This window comes from Neoarius graeffei, chromosome 24 (genome assembly GCF_027579695.1).
Source record: "Neoarius graeffei isolate fNeoGra1 chromosome 24, fNeoGra1.pri, whole genome shotgun sequence".
Lineage (NCBI taxonomy): Eukaryota > Metazoa > Chordata > Actinopteri > Siluriformes > Ariidae > Neoarius > Neoarius graeffei.
Window position 1 is genome coordinate 37,830,649 of NC_083592.1, and position 20,101 is coordinate 37,850,749.

The 20,101-nt window shown below is 40.8% G+C and overlaps 1 protein-coding gene across 1 annotated transcript in view; it reads right to left on the reverse strand.

Annotated features, from left to right (window-relative positions):
• Positions 1 to 3,624: 3,624 nt before the first annotated feature.
• The window catches only part of si:ch73-337l15.2 (glutathione hydrolase 6), a 43,802-nt gene continuing 27,325 nt past the window's right edge, over positions 3,625 to 20,101 (reverse strand). The window contains exons 2-4 of the mRNA XM_060908021.1: positions 13,024 to 13,325; positions 12,791 to 12,904; positions 3,625 to 7,080 (exon numbers count right to left, since the gene is read on the reverse strand). Coding sequence (XP_060764004.1) covers positions 5,804 to 7,080; positions 12,791 to 12,904; positions 13,024 to 13,325 — 1,693 coding nt within the window. The 3' untranslated portion in view covers positions 3,625 to 5,803. The remainder of the gene's footprint in view (positions 7,081 to 12,790; positions 12,905 to 13,023; positions 13,326 to 20,101) is intronic.

Sequence of the window (20,101 nt, forward strand, 5' to 3'; positions counted from 1 at the left end):
TAGGTAGGTAGGCAGGATGGATAGAGCTCCAGCAAGAAGCGGCAGCCAAAATGCACACAGTGTACTCTCAACCGGAAACAGAAGTCATGCCATGCCTACTTAGATCAAAAGATGCAGGAGGGATGACATATTTTGCCATGTCAATCACAGCAACACTAGGCAATCACAGGCATCAGTGAGTGCATGTATGTGGAGCAGGTTATATAGCTCTTACTTCTGAATATATTACACTTCCCTGTAACGCAGCATGAGCAGCAGTTTTTAAAAAAAATTAATTAAAAAAAATAGTAATGTGAATCCTGGCTTCACAGACTGCACATATTCGTTAGTCTTCATCCTCCCCAGTTGGTAACTGTTGAATGACAGGGGACAGTTGGCTGGTGGATGGAAAGTGGCAGGTGACCAAATTGGGGAGAAATGAAAATCAGCCCAGAAATTGTTAAGTACAGACCTAATAATCGATGCCACTTTTCTCAGGTGTTATTTCAACTTGATATCAAAGTTGACACAAGAAATGTTTTTTGAAAGCAGGGTCCTAAGGCAATAAAGCATTTTTAAATATTCCATCATATAACGTAACCATATAAACACTGCCCTTACATAGGTGCCTTATCATATAATATGTATTTATTATCAAAAAAGAATGGGATGATCTAGATTATCAGCTGGTTAATGGATTAGTGTTAACTTTTTTTCCTATCCTAAATGCTGAAAATCATTTATCGTGTTTAATCCTTCCACTTTAGAAGCATACGTGTTGTGTCTAACTTGTCAAAATAAAATATCTAAAACAGGTCTCCACTAGATTTTTAGTCTAGTTCCAAAGTAAAAAGGTACAGGATATGACCAAAGGTATGTGGACACCTGACCATCGCACTCATATGTGCTTGTTGTCCTCCTTTGCTGCTATAATAACCTTCTCTTTTCTGGAAAGGCTTTCCACTAGATTTTGGAGAACGGCTGTGGGGATTTGCAGCTACAAGAGTATTAGTGAGGTCAGGCACTGATGTTGGGCAAGGAGGCCTGGCACATTGTTGGCATTCCAATTCATCCCAAAGGTGTTCAGTGGGGTTGAAGTCAGGGGTCTGTGCAGGCCACTCAAAGTTCTTCCACACCAACTGTAGCAAACTTCACTTTGTGCACAGGGGTATTGTCATGCAAGAACAGGTTTGGGCTTGATCGCTACACTCAGTGAAAATAAATCTTTTTAATTTTTTCGCACAAAAAAGTTTGACCAATATTTTATTAATATATGCACTTCACCTATTGTTTAGAGCTTTGAAAAAAATTATGCTTTACGTCACTGGTGTTTCTTGCTCAAACTTTAGTGTTTTTGATAATTCAGGTCTGACCCTTGTAGACTGTTGCTCAGATCCCTGGGTGAGTCTTTAAAATCATATATTTTTCTTTTATTATTAATTTATACTCATTATGTGGCATTCATGACCTGTGTGACAGCACCTCAATGGGGAGCAAGCCGGAGGCAACTTCCATAGAGGTGGAGATTAATGTAACATTTTAATTCAAACAAGACTTTAATATTCATGGGCTCTCTGCCACTCAGAATGAATGTATTACTGCAGCATGGGAGATAAGAAGACTTTTACCGAGATGAACAACCCAGTCTAACCTACAGGTTACAGACACAGAGGAAGAAAAAGAGAATAGAAAAATAACTTGTGTAGATCATCATAAAAATATGAACATAATTTACAATGTTAATTTTATAGAAGTTAGTGACGCAAAAAAAAAAAAAAAACACCCGCACATAACGGCTTAAAAAGCACTGTCCTTTTTCAACCACATCTGTTATGAAAAGCCAACTAAGACTTCACAGCATTTTCCTAATCAGATTATCTCATCTCATTATCTCTAGCCGCTTTATCCTGTTCTACAGGGTCGCAGGCAAGCTGGAGCCTATCCCAGCTGACTACGGGCGAAAGGCGGGGTACACCCTGGACAAGTCGCCAGGTCATCACAGGGCTGACACATAGACACAGACAACCATTCACACTCACATTCACACCTACGCTCAATTTAGAGTCACCAGTTAACCTAACCTGCATGTCTTTGCACTGTGGGGGAAACCGGAGCACCCGGAGGAAACCCACGCGGACACGGGGAGAACATGCAAACTCCACACAGAAAGGCCCTCGCTGGCCCCGGGGCTCGAACCCAGGACCTTCTTGCTGTGAGGCGACAGCGCTAACCACTACACCACCGTGCCGCCTAATCAGAATATCATAATTCAAATTGTATGATCATAAAACCTGCAGACACACGAATGCTTTATTACTCCAAAGTTTTCTTAGTCGAATCAGTCGACAGGCATTACACTCTAACACTAGGACTTAAAGCACACACTGAAGCATACATGGTGCATCCTGACCCCTGATGTATTCCGTCCCACTGCTTTTGTGCAAATGAGGAGAGGAACGACACATTACAGCGGGTCAGAGGAATGAAAATCAAAGCCAACAGTGGAAGCCGACAAAGACAGACCACATCTTTTACAATCAGAGGAAAGGAAAAGATTCTACTTCCACAGCAATAATGGAAGCAATTTTTCCATCATAGAGGACCCACTCACCTGCAGCGTGAAAAATCAAGATTTATCAAAGGGAGATGGGGAATGCAGATAACCCCTAAGGCAGCACTCTGATAAGAGATGTGTGAAGCAAGGCATCAATATACATGCCTCACACGCATTCATCTAAATTAATGTAACAAGCCTGCAGCTCTCCGGAGGTAGGCAGATAATGTTGTCTATCTGTGGATAGACCGGATTTGCATAGCAGAGAATACATGAGGAGCAAAACTAATAGGTTTCGCGTTTATAATTCACACAACTGTGGTAGTGGTGGTGACCTTCAGTAATAACACAAGTGAGGTGTTATTACAAATTGCTGAAATAAGCATATACAGTATTTAAGCTAACCTCATTAGGTTTTCCAAATGAAGATAACATCGGCTCTCAGTTGTGGTGGATGAACGCTGTAAAAAAAAAATAAATAAATTCCTCTAACAAATTTAGTCGTAGCCAAATTCTACTCACTAGCTAGTTCTCAGCCATCACACACTACAGCTACGAAACCACGTAGAGCAAAGCCTAGTCCTGGCCTCAGATGCTCTGACCTTGGAGTCTCTAATATATCGTATGGGGGTCAAACTTTTAGGAAAACTGCACTCCGATGTCAAGTTGGCTGGATAAACACACACATCAACAGCATTTAAGAGTATTGACCTGAAAAGTACACTCAGAATACATAGAGTGGCCACAAAACAATGAACAAATTTATTACAAAATAAAGGTTTGGAAATTCAGGTTCATGCAAGTCACTGAATGCTTTCGGTCCTAAAAATTAATTGGACCGAGTTGGAATTATAAAAACAAGTAAGAGTCATAAATGGATAACTTGTATCGAGAGACACACAGATAAATGCTGATGTGTGTTTATCCAGTCAACTGGGGCGGCAACGGTGGTGTAGTGGTTAGCACGGTCGCCTCACAGCAAGAAGGTTCTGGGTTTGAGCCCAGCGGCCGACGGGGGCCTTTATGTGTGGAGTTTGCATGTTTTCCCCGTGTCTGCATGGGTTTCTTCCAGGTGCTCTGGTTTCCCCTGCAGTCCAAAGGCATGTGGTTAGGTTAACATGGTGCAGCCTTGGGCTGAGTGCCCTTGAGCAAGACGACTGCTCCCTGGGCACTGTAGCATGGCTGCCCACTGCTTTGTGTGTGTGGGTGTGTTCACTGCTTCAGATGGGTTAAATGCAGAGAGGAATTTCACAAGTGTACGTGTGATGAATAAAGTTGTTCTTCTTCTATTCTCCCCTCCAGTTCTTCTTTTAGAAAGAGATGGCTAGAGCATCCATTTTAACTTGTTAATAAAGAATTATATATCACGAGCACATGATGCCAGTAGCCGAGTTAAGGAGTTTATTGCTCTCTTTTTTTTTCCTCCTCTAGTGGCTCTTCCCCCCATCTTTCAATTCTATTACAGTCCATCAGACTATTTTAATTTAGAAGATGGATTTTAAGTTCTTTTGGCGGGCTTGATCTGAAACTTTTGCGGATCGGGTCTGGGCAGTAGGCCGTATGTTTGACACCGTTGCTCTAATACGTCTTGTATACTTAGCTGGACACAACTGGATTGACCAACTGCATGGTACGGTCGGTTCTGTGTAACATTTAATGGGAAAATAAACTTATATTTAGCTTTAGATTTGGATTTTAATGACGCAATGAGCTTTTCAGTGCATATTACAGACAGTGGACGCAAATTCATCATGACATAAAATCTTGAAGGGTTATTAAACAGTTTGTTTAAAGAAGTTAGTGTCAAGTAAATGAAATATCCTCAATGACATATAGGACATGTCTGTGGTCATTTGTCAGCCAAATGGCTTCTTTCTGTAAAACTAGATCCTTCTTGAGTGCATTTTGTCTGGGTTGTATGTGCTTAATCCAAGATATGTGAAGCCATTACATCTTTTTGAACTGCTGGTCATGCTCAGATGGAAGCTCGAACTACCCTCTTCTGCATGCATGAACTCACAGATATCTGTTAACCAAAACAAGATAATGACAATTTCTCTACATGTGGGAGAAATGCCATTTTCCCACCTAAAGAGCAGAGCCAGTTATGCACTATTGGACATGAGGGAACAGATATCTATGCAATTCCAGGGTTCAAAACATGATAAGATAAACACCTTTGCACTACTTTGGAGCTCTGCGTTGTTAAGATGCATTATTAAATCCATCACCATCATATTTACAAGGACTACAATCTTGGACTAATAATTACAATTCCATCGAGCGTAATGGGAGCAAAATTAATTAAAACACAAAACGAACAAACATTATTTAAACCTAATAAACCACATGTGTAAAAACTGCCCTCCAATCATTTTGCGTAATAATGAGATCATTAAAATGTGCACAGATTAAATGGACAAACCATCAGTTTCCTTGATTAGTCCAGATATATTTGCGTTTCTTCGTTGTGGAGGAATGAAGCATTACTGAATGTATCCGCATCACAATGTTGGACAGCTAAGGTGAGCAAAGTCTGTGCGATTTCAGCAGTCTTACGATTATTACTTGTCACAGTGTACAAAATAATCCTGAATTCTAGAACAGATCGCGTGATAATGTCTTCTCTGTTTCAGTTTATACAGTAGGACGAAGAGTCTCCAAGTATAGACCCAAGATTTATTAAAAAAAAAAAAAATTACTTTGTGGTTACGTATTCAATCGGTGCACAAAACAGGTTTGTATAAACAAACATTTGTTGACGCGAGCTTGAGATGTCCATTAGCATGCTGACAGTTCACTACTGTATTTGCAACTGTACCGAGAGTTTTGAGTAATCCCATGTCATCTTCCTCTTTTTGTGGCTTTTAGATGAGCGCTGTAGCAGTGGTCACCCTCGGAGATTTTAATCAAATAATCTAATCAAATAATTACACTGATTTTGTTGTCTGAGAAAGCAAAATTGTACAGTGCAAACTTGACTAAAAGGAGCTTCCTTCAGCAGCCATCAGTATGTCAGCATGACATGCAAAACTAATTATTCTCTTCTATCTTTTGCACTTAATGCAAAAAAAAAAACCACACCTCCTGTACAAAAATTATTCCTCTTCTGATTAACTTTGGAAACAGCGTGATTAGTAACTGATGGATGAAAATGACTGATTAGACTCACATCATTTTCTCTCATCAAGGAAAGTTCTAAAGTGCCTTTGCACCATCAAAAAAAAAAAAAAATTGATACTGTCGGACTGCAAAGACATAAACTAACTATCAGTAGCCACTAATATGAGCCTTAGCAGCCGGGGCTCCGTATGCACTAACGTGGTCTGCGTGTAACCGCAGTAGCATGGATAGAGAATGATCTGAGCAGTCATTCACAAGCTGGAGCTCACGTCCTACGTCAGGGAACAGCATATAGAAGTCTGTCTCATTTAAAGTGGCAGAGATACAAAAAGTCGAAGACATTCCCGGCTCTAGATGGAGGACAGGGCTACTAATAGCTTCTTTAGAAGACAATCCTAAGTCAATCCTGTTGTGCAAAAGAACAGCAGCGTTAAATAAAGCTGAAAGCCCTCCAGTAACGGCAACGACTTCTACTTCATTTTCTTCTTCACTGGCTTCTGTATTCTCATTATGAGAGGCATCGTCTTCACGGAGTCTTAGAACCAGTGGAACGTTGAAATAAGGCAAATTTGAAATGTTTGCGTTAAAGCTGTTAAGGAGAATACCACTGGATGGCAAAAACCGCCCGGACCCCCATGTGCTGTTGAGTGAAGCGGTCATAATGACAAAATTACCATATTTATCCAGCACAGCAATATGACTGTTTTGAGTATTAAGAGAAAATGTGTCTATGAAGCCTGGATACTTCTCAGAAAGGGCTGAATCATTGTGTTGGTGAATCGAGTTTAAGAGAGCACCGTAGGCGGCTGAGGTCCTGTTAAAATCTGCACCATTCCGAAAGGAAAGCTTTTGCAGCCTGACTTGCTCTAATATATCAGATAGCATCTGGCCTGAGAAAGGCAAACTGGCTGAAAGGACAGAATATTTCTCTCTTTCGATGAGAACAGAGTCATTGATTTCTCCACGGCTGTGCTGAATGGCGGCTAAGAAGGCTGGCCTCTCGCTCACAGAGAGGTCTTCGGACAATTTCACGGCCAGCGTTTCTAGGAAATTGTTCTCATTCAGGCTGGCGCTCTGCAAAATCTTTGACAGATTCTGATTTTTGACCATCGCTCCAACCGATTTAATGCGGCCGGTCGCATCACAGAACAGATCGCACAGCTTGGAAAGGAGTATTTCCTCCTTATGGCTTTCCAATGCCCTGCCGAGGACATCGTCTATGAGGAACCCTTCCTGCGCTAACGTTATGGCTTCTTTGAAAAGTCGGCTCCATTCAGATCGTCCCCACTGAGAGTGGAGTTCTCGGATCCCTTGGAGAATAGTCGGGACTCCAAAAGAAGTTGATGCCATTTGGGGTGCGTTGGAACGTACTGTCTTCAGTGAGCCTGATGTGGTGTTGTACAGAATGGCTGAGAATATACCACCTTTTAAAAAAAAAAAAAAGACAAAAATGATAAATGATTACTGATTAAATAGTTTCCGAAGTTATTTAAAAAGTCAAACAAAAGTACCACCACCATTTTTAATGTACCAAGGTTGTTTGTGATTGTGTCCTCTCAGGCAAGGTTGACCCTTCAAAGACTCATTACACGGGAACCATTAATTTTCATATTAACTGAATAATCAATAATAATTATGCTTGAGAAGGCCATGTATAGCCTCTTATTAACCTCCGGAAAAGCTATTACAGGTCCAAGTGATAATGTGAATTGAAATAATGAATGTATTATGTAAAATGTTCAAATATTTATATCTTCATTCAATTAAGCTTTTTACTTTAATAGACGATTGTGATCTTGTCCAACTTTTTGGACTGTTGTGGATGTTCTTAAATTCATTGCTTTTGAGATTGTATTAATTGTAATGGTTCTACACTAATAACCTCTGGCGCATACAAAATGCCCTTCAGAATTAATGGCACCCTTCAAGAAAATGAGCAAGCATTCCTTTATAAAAAGAGTAACATGCTATAAAGTAAGTGATATTTGAGCTCCAACATATCGGGGTATTATATGCGTCGCATCACAGGATTTTTGTACCAGATGCTCGGTTTACAGGATGTGTAGAAATGGTGTTGAAAAGCGTGCGATATTTTGCACCGTTTTCGCTGGCTGATCCAGTAACTATCAACGAATAATCACCTCAATAGCGCCCCTACAGGATACATTTACCACTTTTATCATCATCCATGACTGTGTTGGACCGAAGCTGGTTCTAGAGGACTCGAGACAGGGACTCATTTTAAATGACTACCGTGTAGTTCCTGTCCAGAACCGGAAATGAGTCAACACTAGACAACGTCCATTCATTGTACATGTACTGACTGATTCGGAGTCCTGGTCTCCATGTTTTCAACACTGCATGTTCAGAGGTTAGAAAGAATAAAAAACACACATTTTATGACTGACTATCTTGTATCAACGGCAGTTCTAGCTTTGTTGGTAGCAGTTTGTACAGGTTAAAGTTGGTCCCATGTTAGAAACAGAGTATTGGCGACTAACATGACAGTGCCAAACATGAACTCGGCACGATGCCAACCAATCAATGAGGCATTAAGTTTAATTACCTATAGCTGTTTTGTGAATCCACAGTAAAAGTAGTGTCATTCTGGTCCAAAAATACACTTTAGACCGAACTGAAACATCATCATATACATCATGGACATTTTGAAGACTTTCTGGCTGGAAAATGGACCATTTTGAGTTGCGTGCACATGATTTCATGTCAGATTTACAGTAACTTCCCTCGGTCCAATTTCACTTTGGTTTGTATTTCCTGCATACTGAGGCTTGGTAGTGTAATGCAGCAGGTATGACTCAAAATCCAGAATCTGGTATGAAAATCTGGTGGACTGACGATCTTGGTCTCAATTCTCCATTCTAAAAAATCTTAAGCTCTTTTATCCTTTAACCTTTAATGAATTACTCTTAAAACAGCATAAAAACTACACAAAAAGATGAATCTAAATCAGTAAATAAAAGGATATACATAAACTGTATACAAATAAATGATTGAGAGGTGGTGTAGTGGTTAGCGCTGTCGCCTCACAGCAAGAAGGTCCTGGGTTCGAGCCCCGGGGCCGGCGAGGGCCTTTCTGTGTGGAGTTTGCATGTTCTCCCCGTGTCCGCGTGGGTTTCCTCCGGGTGCTCCGGTTTCCCCCACAGTCCAAAGACATGCAGGTTAGGTTAACTGGTGACTCTAAATTGACCGTAGGTGTGAATGTGAGTGTGAATGGTTGTCTGTGTCTATGTGTCAGCCCTGTGATGACCTGGCGACTTGTCCAGGGTGTACCCCGCCTTTCACCCGTAGTCAGCTGGGATAGGCTCCAGCTCGCCTGTGACCCTGTAGAAGGATAAAGCGGCTAGAGATGATGAGATGAGATGAAATAAATGATTACATATGGACTATATCATTCTAGAAATAGTGGGAAGTATACATTACAAAACACAGTAATGCAATAATCTATATGTGCATAACGTACGAGATATATACAATAATAAATAGTTGATCCTGTGGTTTCTCCAGACTCTCACTGCGGGCACTGTGTCAGTTCTGGAGGAGGTGTCGGTTCTGGAGGAGGTCTTGTCGTGGCTGGGTTGCCTGTGGTAATGGTGGTGGCAAGAATTTTAGCTCAGTCTATAATCTTAATTTTTGTAATGATATCAAGTTCACCCAAAGCTATAGGAAAAGCTTCAACAGGCATAAATTTACCCACTTGGTATCTATCAAGTCGCAGATGATTTATCTCATCGGTACAGAGGCCTTTTTACCATCCCAGAGCTTCCGAAAGCAAGTCACCATCTTGGATCGTAGACCCAAGCTTGGTTTACTCTTGAATCTTTTAGTATATTCTCAGGTTTGCGTGTGTGATCATCTCGCTTCAATTCAGATCGCAGGTCTTCAGTAGCGTACCGTTCTGGAGATTGAGATGATATTTTTCTTTAATCATTTCTCTGTTGATTTGGAAATATGTTTAGCTCATCAGCTTCTTGTAAGCCTCCATCTTTCTATGGCCAAGTCAGAACCTCCTGGTAGAGGCACCAATCTTGGAATTGGTGACATCATCAATACTGAACCACCAAAGCATCGATGATTCATCAGCATATTTAACAGTGGATATCAGGTGCGTTTCCTTTTATGTGGTCTGGTTTTGTTGCCAAATATTCTGATGATGTGCATGACCATAAAATATGAATTTGGTCTCATCTGACCACAACACATCATGCCAAATGTAGTTCTAATGATGCTTGGTGAAGTTTGTGAGATGATCTCAAGAAGTGCTTTCCTGCAATGCTTACAAAAGCAGCTGTGGCGGCGGGGGTGTGGTCGAGCGTCGGCTGTGAACGGCGAGGAGGCAGGTTGAACCAGCAGGTAACATGTGATGAGGTGCACCTGTGTCTGATTACTGGCTGTCTATTAACCTGCGTCTCTGTGTGTCTTTCAGACAGCCAGGAATGTGAGAGAGAGAGAGAGAGAGAGAGAGAGAGAGACACCCCATCGCGTTTGTGTAGTGAGTTTGTGTTCTGTTACTGAAAAGTGTAAAAATAAAGAACACATCTGTTCTGAAGCCTGCTTCCAGTTCCTCTGTTCCCCCAAAAGTCTGAGAATTGTCACAGCAGCATTTAACAGTTGATGTGTAAAAAGCAAAAACAATCTAGATCATTTTCCTTCCTGCACCGTTCTCCATTGTGTGGGAGGACACAAAGCATTTATTTAAAATATTCTTTAAGGGTGTCAATCATTTGTGATAGAACAAAAAAAGGTTGTTGGTTTTTTTTTTCCTTTTGCATGAGTTTTCCAAACTTTTTTTTTTGCACATTTTAATGATGACAGGTGCCAATAATTCTGTAGGGTACTGTAAATAAATGCGACATACAATATTCAGGTTCATTATAAGCCTGGCCATTTTCATATTTCAGATCCAAATACAGTGGATATTTAAAAAAAAAAGTGTACACACCTCGTTAAAATTATATATATTTTACATCAGAAAAACCTGAGACCACGATAAATAATTTCAAAACTTTTCCCACCTTTAATGTGACCTATAACCTGTACAATTCAATTGAAAAATAAATTTGTGAGGGGGGGGGGAAACATAAAAAATAAAAAACGTAAAAAATAAAAAAAACGTACAGTAAGCTGGTTGCATAAGTGTGCACACCCTTAAACTAATACTTTGTTGAAGCACCTTTTGATTTAATTACAGCATTCAGTCTTTTTGGGTTCACACCTGCCATCAATTAAAATGACTCTGATTAACCCCAAATAAAGTTCAGACATTTACTCAGTTGCTCCTCCAGCAAAAGCCAGGGTTCAGAGAGAGCTTACAAAGCATCAAAGGGATCTCATTGTTGAAAGGTATCAGTCAGGAGAAGGGTGCAAAAACATTTCCACGGCATTAGATATACCATGGAGCACAGTGAAGACCGTCATCAAGAAGTGGTGAAAATATGGGACAACAGTGACATTACCGAGAACTGGACATCCCTCCAAAATTGATGAAAAGACAAGACGGAAACTGGTCAGGGAGGCTGCCGGGAGGCCTACAGCAACACTGAAGGAGCTGCAGGAATTTCTGGCAAGTACTGGTTGCGTACTACATGTGACAACAATCTCACGTATTCTCCAAATGTCTGGACTATGAGGTAGGGTCAAAGAAAAACATCCAGGCCTGGGTAAATTTTGCAAAAAATAAAAATAAAAAATACATCAACTCTCCCAAAAGCATGTGGGAAAATGTGTTATGGTCCGATGAAACCAAGGTTGAACTTTTTGGCCACAATTCCAAAAGCTATGTTTGGCGCAAAAACAACACTGCGCATCACCAAAAGAACACCAAACCCACAGTGAAGCATGGTGGTGGCAGCATCATGTTTTGGGGTTGTTTTTCTTCAGCTGGAACAGGGGCTTTAGTCAAGGTGGAAGGAATTATGAACAATTCTAGATACCAGTCAATTTTGGCCCAAAACCTTCAGGTGTCTGCTAGAAAGCTGAAGATGAAGAGGAATTTCATCTTTCAGCACGACAATGACACCAAAAAAAAGTTTTGGAACGGCCCAGCCAGAGCCCAGACCTAAATCCAATTGAAAATCTGTGGGGTGACCTGAAGAGGGCTGTGCACAAGAGATGCCCTCGCAATCTGACAGATTTGGAACGCTTTTACAAGGAAGAGTGAGCAAATATTGTCAAGTCCAGATGTGGCAGGCTGATAGACTCCGACCCAAAAAGACTGAATGCTGTAATTAAATCAAAAGGGGTTTCAACAAAGTATTAGTTTAAGAGTGTGCACACTTATGCAACCAGCTTATTGTACTTTTTTTTTTTTTTAAATGTTTTTCCCCCTAACAGATTGGTTTGTTTTTCAATTGAATTGTACGGGTTATAGGTCGCATCAAAGGTGGAAAAAGTTTTGAAATTATTTGTCATGGTCTCATTTTTTTTACATCAGAAAAACCTATCATTTTAACGGGGTGTGTACACTTTTTATATCCATTGCATCACCCTGATACAAAATAAAACCAGTCGGCAAATGTCTGCTCATACTGCCTCCCATAAAATTGCCCCAGCATTGGATAGGACCAAGTTTCTAGCTCATATAAATTTCGTTTTGTATGTTCCAAATGGGGCGGCACGGTGGTGTAGTGGTTAGCGCTGTCGCCTCACAGCAAGAAGGTCCTGGGTTCGACCCCCGGGGCCGGCGAGGGCCTTTCTGTGCGGAGTTTGCATGTTCTCCCCGTGTCCGCGTGGGTTTCCTCCGGGTGCTCCGGTTTCTCCCACAGTCCAAAGACATGCAGGTTAGGTTAACTGGTGACTCTAAATTGACCGTAGGTGTGAATGTGAGTGTGAATGGTTGTCTGTGTCTATGTGTCAGCCCTGTGATGACCTGGCGACTTGTCCAGGGTGTACCCCGCCTTTCGCCCGTAGTCAGCTGGGATAGGCTCCAGCTTGCCTGCGACCCTGTAGAAGGATAAAGCGGCTAGAGATAATGAGATGAGATGTTCCAAATGTTCAATTAACATATATTAGATCATCAAATGGAAACCTATTGTGAATACAGGCACGAGTCCCAATTATCACTATGTTATTACATGATTGGATTTGTGGCTGCTAAATGAAAGATATTTTACTAACCTACTCCAGCTGTGTGGGGGTGAACAACTCCCAAGCAGAGCAGAGAAGCGATAGCTGCATCTACGACATTCCCTCCCTCCTGAAGAAGTGCCTTACCGATGCTGGAACAGTTAGCTGCACATAGCAACAGCACCACTACCTTGTTAAAACACTGAGAAGCAAAACAATCTAAAAAATGTATTTTGAATGGCGCAAAGGCACTGAGATGGAGAAGAAAATAAAAAAATCCAAACCTGAGGATGTCAGAACAGCAGCATGGTGGTACAGAGCAGTGTGCTCATGGTGGTGGTGGGGATCTTCTCCATGTTCATGTTCATCATCATCAACCATAGTGGAGTGGTGGTGATGTTCGTCATGTTCCTTTGAAATATTCACGATGTTGGTTCCTGCATTGTGAAATCCTTCAGGATCAGGCCACCACTCATGCCACTGAAGAAGCGCAAACACCAAGACGATACCAAGCAGAACCAGAGCCACTGACACCCGGAAACACGTGAGGCTGTTTCCTGTGTTTCCCTGCAGTCTATTCACAGGCCTGTAGGAATGAGGGACAATAAGTAAAGAATAAAGGCCCAGTCCCACAATACCGATAACTATAAATTAAATCGGTCCCCTGAAGTTTATATGGTTGATGGTCCCACCAGACCGATAACGATACCTATAGCCCAGGCCTGGGTTTATCCGTATCAGTGAGATTGCTTCTGGAGTGATTTTTCCAGGCCTGGATCTGATCCGATAAAACATCTGACCAATCAGGTAGCTGTTTACATGTGATGTCTGAGCACGTGCCATTTTCCCCGGGCATCTTTGTATATCCTTGTTGCAATGCCTTTATTGTCAAGGCGCTATAGGTCCATACAGGCCCGCATCTCCAGACTCATGAACAGTTTTTATCCAAGTACCATAAAACAACTCAACTCTTAGTTGAATTATGTGCAATATTCTGTGCAATATTTTCTGGACTGTGCAATACACTTGCCCATCTACTTATTAACTTCTTGTTTTATGTCGATGTCTGCTGCATGCGATGTGTGCTGTTTTATGTTTATATTACACTTATTTTATATTAGCCTTTTTTTTTTTTTAAATGTGTGCTGTTTTTATATTTTTATATATAATTTTTTTTCAATATTTTTTAAAAATATATTTTTTATATGGCGGCACGGTGGTGTAGTGGTTAGCGCCGTCGCCTCACAGCAAGAAGGTCCGGGTTCGAGCCCCGTGGCCGGCGAGGGCCTTTCTGTGTGGAGTTTGCATGTTCTCCCCGTGTCCGCGTGGGTTTCCTCCGGGTGCTCCGGTTTCCCCCACAGTCCAAAGACATGCAGGTTAGGTTAACTGGTGACTCTAAATTGACCGTAGGTGTGAATGTGAGTGTGAATGGTTGTCTGTGTCTATGTGTCAGCCCTGTGATGACCTGGCGACTTGTCCAGGGTGTACCCCGCCTTTCACCCATAGTCAGCTGGGATAGGCTCCAGCTTGCTTGCGACCCTGTAGAACAGGACAAAGCGGCTACAGATAACGAGATGAGATTTTTTATATTACACTTATTTTATATGAGACTTTTATTTTTATACTGGATGTACCACTTGAGGAGTTGCACTGAAATTTCGTTGTACAGCTGTACAATGACAAAGGCATTCAATTCAATTCAATGCATCATGAATACGGATACATGGAAAATAAAAAAAAAGATAACACAAAGCACAAATCTTTTATTCACAGACATGTGATCTTCTGTGAAATATCAATAGTAAATTCATAAAAGTAAACATATAAATGCAGATAAGATATTTTAATTATTAACTTCAGCAGTCCAAACATTTAATTGTTTCAGATTTCTTAATTTTTTTTATCCGTGATAGATCAACCGTATGAAATTGGTAACCAATCTGTAATATACTGAAACATCCCTGACCAATCCGTAAATTATTAGCATCCGTATTAAAATCTGTAATCACTCTGTATTTTATATCCTTTTTTAATACAGTATATTTCCGTAATCCGTGACCTATCCATCTTATAATCAACCACCGGAGTGTGTACATGGGTTGTTTTGAAGTCTAAGCTGTACAGTATGACCCAGAAAAATGTGCTACTACTTGGAAAAAACTTCCAAGTTACATGCATTTATTTACCTGAGTGTCAGGACCAAGCGATATAGTTGTGGTGTGACTGCTCCAGACTGGAACTAAATTCAGGCATCGGTATAGTCATAGTTGTAGTTATAGTTATCGGTGTTGCGGTACCGGGCCCTAACACATGACGGACCATGCGGTTATCGGAAAATAACGCATGCCGGCTTGGCGTGATGCATTATCACTACCAACAGCTTGGCTGAAGTGTGTTATTCTGCTTACACCACAGTGATTTGCCAACAAATACAACTTTTAATTCATTAATGAAATGATACACAACCCTTTAATTATTTGTAGTTATGGAACATCTATCTATGAGATAAGTTAGTTTCTGTTATCACTTATGTTATAGAAGCTATCAAAAGCTAGTTATCAAAAAAAAGTGCAAAGCTCTATGGCCTGAAGATGTTCTTGTGTCAGGAAAGTTACTGACTGTTCCAAAGTGTTGACGCTTTCTGGGACTGCTTCCATAAATTATGTATGTTTCCTAAAGGAAAGTTGCACATGATTAATGATTTTAGTTTTCTATTTTTTTTTTATTCAAGAATTCAACTGTGCTGTGATATCATTAACAGTTATTCCATGAAATCGAGTCGTACATGAGCCAACAAGGTGCGTAGCGCCGAGTTGGCTATAAGCCATGTACGACGAGATTGAGTGGAATAACTGCTTTATTATATCCACATTCACTGGATTTTGAGAAACCGAGCATTTTTATTTTTTGCAAATTTGATAATTAAAACTTTATACAAATGAATTGACTTTCGTGTTGTTTTTTGTAGAAAGTGCCATCTTGCTGTCATGCTGAGGTTTACAATAGCTTTAGACATTTATTCAATTCTTCCTGGGACATTTCAGTGATGTCATTTTCAAACTTCTTTGAGCTTTTGAACCAGTCTAAATAAATAAATAAATAAATAAATAAAACAACTTTAATGCTTAAAAATGAAGAATAGGAAAAGGTACGTTCTTACCATCAAATATTTTCATTCCATATTTTGCTGCTTTTTTTTTTTTGTATTTTTGGGGTTTTGTTTGAGTAGAGTTTTTAAATTTGCTCTCGGTTGGTTCAGCAAAACACTCCACCATTTTGTTTTTCTCTACTCACGGTATATGAGCTGATAGCCTAGTAGTAGAGTAGCCAATCAGAATACGTGATTGCTCATATCCAGTGAATGTGGATAGTATAATGTCAGGCTTCTTTTTCTTCTTCTTTGATGTGATGTACACAAACTATAAAATGTACAAAGTCAAATCCAGGGACGGTTTCCAGGCAAGGACAGCATCGGTTGTTTTGCCCAGTTCTTTGAATCCCCCACTGAAACGCTATATATGGTAATCATTCACAATATGGTGAATTGTCTGGACTTGGTGGCCACAGTCACAGCTGTCTGCCATCCCCCATTTATGCAGATGGTGTATTGATGTCAGATAGTGAAGAAAGAAAGGAGGGAGTTCTGGAGAGATGAAAATTCACACTTTAATGAGTTTTGCAAATTTTCAAAATTCACAACGGTAATTCACAAGAGAGGCATTCCAAAGAGCAGCAGCCAAACAGAATCAGTCATGGGTTTTATGGCAGCTGGTGGTAGTTTTTTTTTTTTTCTTGGGGTGGGGGGGTGTCTCAGTAAATTATATATATATATATATATATATATATATATCTCATCTCATTATCTCTAGCCACTTTATCCTGTTCTACAGGGCCGCAGGCAAGCCGGAGCCCATCCCAGCTGACTACGGGCGAAAGGCGGGGTACACCCTGGACAAGTCGCCAGGTCATCACAGGGCTGACACATAGACACAGACAACCATTCACACTCACGGTCAATTTAGAGTCGCCAGTTAACCTAACCTGCATGTCTTTGGACTGTGGGGGAAACCGGAGCACCCGGAGGAAACCCACGCGGACACGGGGAGAACATGCAAACTCCGCACAGAAAGGCCCTCGCCGGCCACGGGGCTCGAACCCGGACCTTCTTGCTGTGAGGCGACAGCGCTAACCACTACACCACCGTGCCGCCCCATATATATATATATATATATATATATATATATATATATATATATATATATATATATATATATATATGCAATTTAAAAGTTGGCACAGTGGTGCAGTGGTTAGCACAGTCGCCTCACACAACAAGGTGGTTCTGGGTTCGAACCTCATGGCCAACGGGGACCTTTCTGTGAGGATTTTGCACGTTCTCCCCATGCTTTTGTAGGTTTCCTCCCACAGTCCAAAGGCATGTGGTCAACTGGCTACTCTAAATTGCCCATAGGTGTGCACGAGTGTGAATGGTTGCTGGTCTCTGCTTTAACCCTGTGACAGATTGGCCAACTGTCCGGTAATTTGTACTTTAAATAATAAGCACAAATAAGAATATAATTCATTCATGCTGCTATGCACCTGCGCATTATTTTTATACAGATTATTTAATTTAATTTCTAGTATCACTATTCTCATTTTATGTCTTTTTGTCTTCAGTGTCCTGTGCTTCTATGTTTGCAACATAGAGTGGCAATTTTAATTGTGTTGTATGCATTTACAATGACAAAAAAGGCAATACAATTCAATTCAGACTGTACAGGTAGTCTGCCTCTCACCTTAAGTCAGCTGGGATCGGCTCCAACTTCCTCTGTGACCCTGACCGATGTTTGGTATAGATAATGCATGGATGGATAATTTAAAAGTTTACATCTAAACCTTTTTGGCATTTGAATCTCAACTGCATTTTGTCTGAATAACAAGTTTATTTATTTGTTGAGTGCTTTTAACAACAGGCATTATTGCGAAGCAGCTTTTCAGAAAAGCCATCCATTATCCGTAACCGCTTATCCCATGCAGGGTCGCAGGCAAGCTGGAGCCTATCCCAGCTGACTATGGGCGAGAGGCAGGGTACACCCTGGACAAGTCGCCAGGTCACTGCAGGGCTGACACACAGAGAGACAAAACCACCATTCACACCTACGGTCAATTTAGAGCCACCAGTTAGCCTAACCTGCACGTCTTTGGACTGTGGGGGAAACTGGAACACCTGGAGGAAACCCACGCAGACATGGGGAGAACATGCAAACTCCATGCAGAAAGGCCCTCGTCAGCTGCTGGGCTTGAACCGAAGACCTTCTTGCTGTGAGGTGACAGTGCTAACCACTACACCACCTTTCAGAAAATTAAAGACTTTAAACATATGAGCCAATTTTATCCTAATAACAAACACGGTACACTGAAAAGTTGTGTCCCTTTTGTTCAAAACCAAAACCACTAAACTTACAGTTTTGTCATCTGTCCTTTTAGGTAATTTGTACTTTGATTAGACAATGTGTGCTTAGTTCATCACCTTTCAGTTTCTTTACCAAACATTTTCACAGAAAAATAACGATGGCGTAAATAATCCACTTTGTTCACATTCATTATACTTGTGACTGAGTCTGTAACACGTCTACTGGTGACATATTATGGAAACGGTACCAAAATAGGCTAGAATATATTAGCCTATTGGAGATCAAAACTATGGGGCATGTCATGGTTTGGAATCACATGACATGACTGTGGCCGATTGGCTGCATTTACCTACAGCACTGGGCTCATTACTGTTAGCCCACAGCCTTGCTTCATATCATTCTTGAATGACTGTTAGTTCTGCTGTTACACTCGGTTTCAGAAAATCACAAATAATCCTCTTTAAAATGTTTGCTAACCACAGATAAGATTATGTCGATGCCCAAAATATGACCCTGTAGAACAGGATAAAGTGGCTAGAGATAATGAGATGAGATTAGATATTATTTTTTCTTTTACTTTTGAAAGATAGGCAGGACTTCGCCCTGTTAGCTCATTGATACGAGCTGCTCCTGCAAGGGTTAGAACCAAAACTGTGCATTATTGGACTAAACAATGTATCACAACAACATTCAGTCGACAAAGCACAGAATATTCAGCCAATATATTCAATGTGGCTAAATATTCAGGTCAACAAAACCCTTATCATATCAAATATGCATGGCCAAATACATGGTCTTAGAACACCATCATAAAAGGTGTGCCAAAATACAATAGACCTCTGGCTCTGATGGATCATTATTCATCAAGAGGTCAAGAGGCCAAATCCTGAAGATGCCAAAGCCATCTGTGGCTGGGAGTCCAAGAGAGCAAAACTGGCCGTACTCTCTCCCCTGTTAATGAGGGCGATGCTAGACAATTATGGGTTTCTGTGAGCTCACGTATACAGAACAGAGCAGCTTGCACTTCAAACACGTTCGGCTACCATGGGATTCTGCATTAGCAGCATTTCAAAAAGAGGCAGCAGCTTTTAAAGTCTTTCTGGAAAAGACTTTACCCTCTTTGATGGGCAGCTGTTGTGTGATAGAAGAGAACTGGCTTATGGAAACTGAGTCAAAAACACAGAAAGTTTCTATAAAACCACTCCAGATGTGGACATATTCAAGTCAGCAGCAAATGCATACCTCCTGGATCAGGGTTTTTAAAACATCTTTTTTTGTGTTCACATTTCTGTTTCGCTTGGTGGTCACGGTATTGATTGTAGTTCATACCTGGCTGGGACATGGTGACCTGTGAACCTTCGCCTATGAGGTTTGGACCCTTAAAGGAGAACTGAAGTCATTTTTAAACTTGCTTTATTTCTTAACATGCTATTCAATTATGTTTTCGGTTTTAGTAACCTTATATCGTGACTCGTATTGGCAACTAACTGCAATTAAATATTATACTTATCGGCCTATTCGGTTTTTAGCCATGTTGAATTTAGTTCGTTTGGTCCACGGCAGGCGTTACTTATCTGCGCGATCTTCACGAGACTTGTGCGAGACTTCAAAACGTGAAGTGTCAACCAGGTGTCAGTGCTGCCATTTTGAAAACTGTTTTCCAAACGAAATATTGCACAAAAACGAGTTTAAATGACGATTACTGCCTACTTTTTTTCAAAAACTTTCCTGATTGCTATCAAAACAAACAAAACTTCCAGCTTGATTACATCAGCATTCGAAAGAGGGCGCGCGCGTCTTTTGACAATGTTGGCAGATGTTGGTCACTTTGATTTCCGCTGTACGTTTTACTTCCGTCCTACGATGTCTCACACGGGTCTCGGCAAATCTTGTTTACGGCCATTGCTTTGACATATGGACTGATATTACAGAGCATATTTCAAAACAC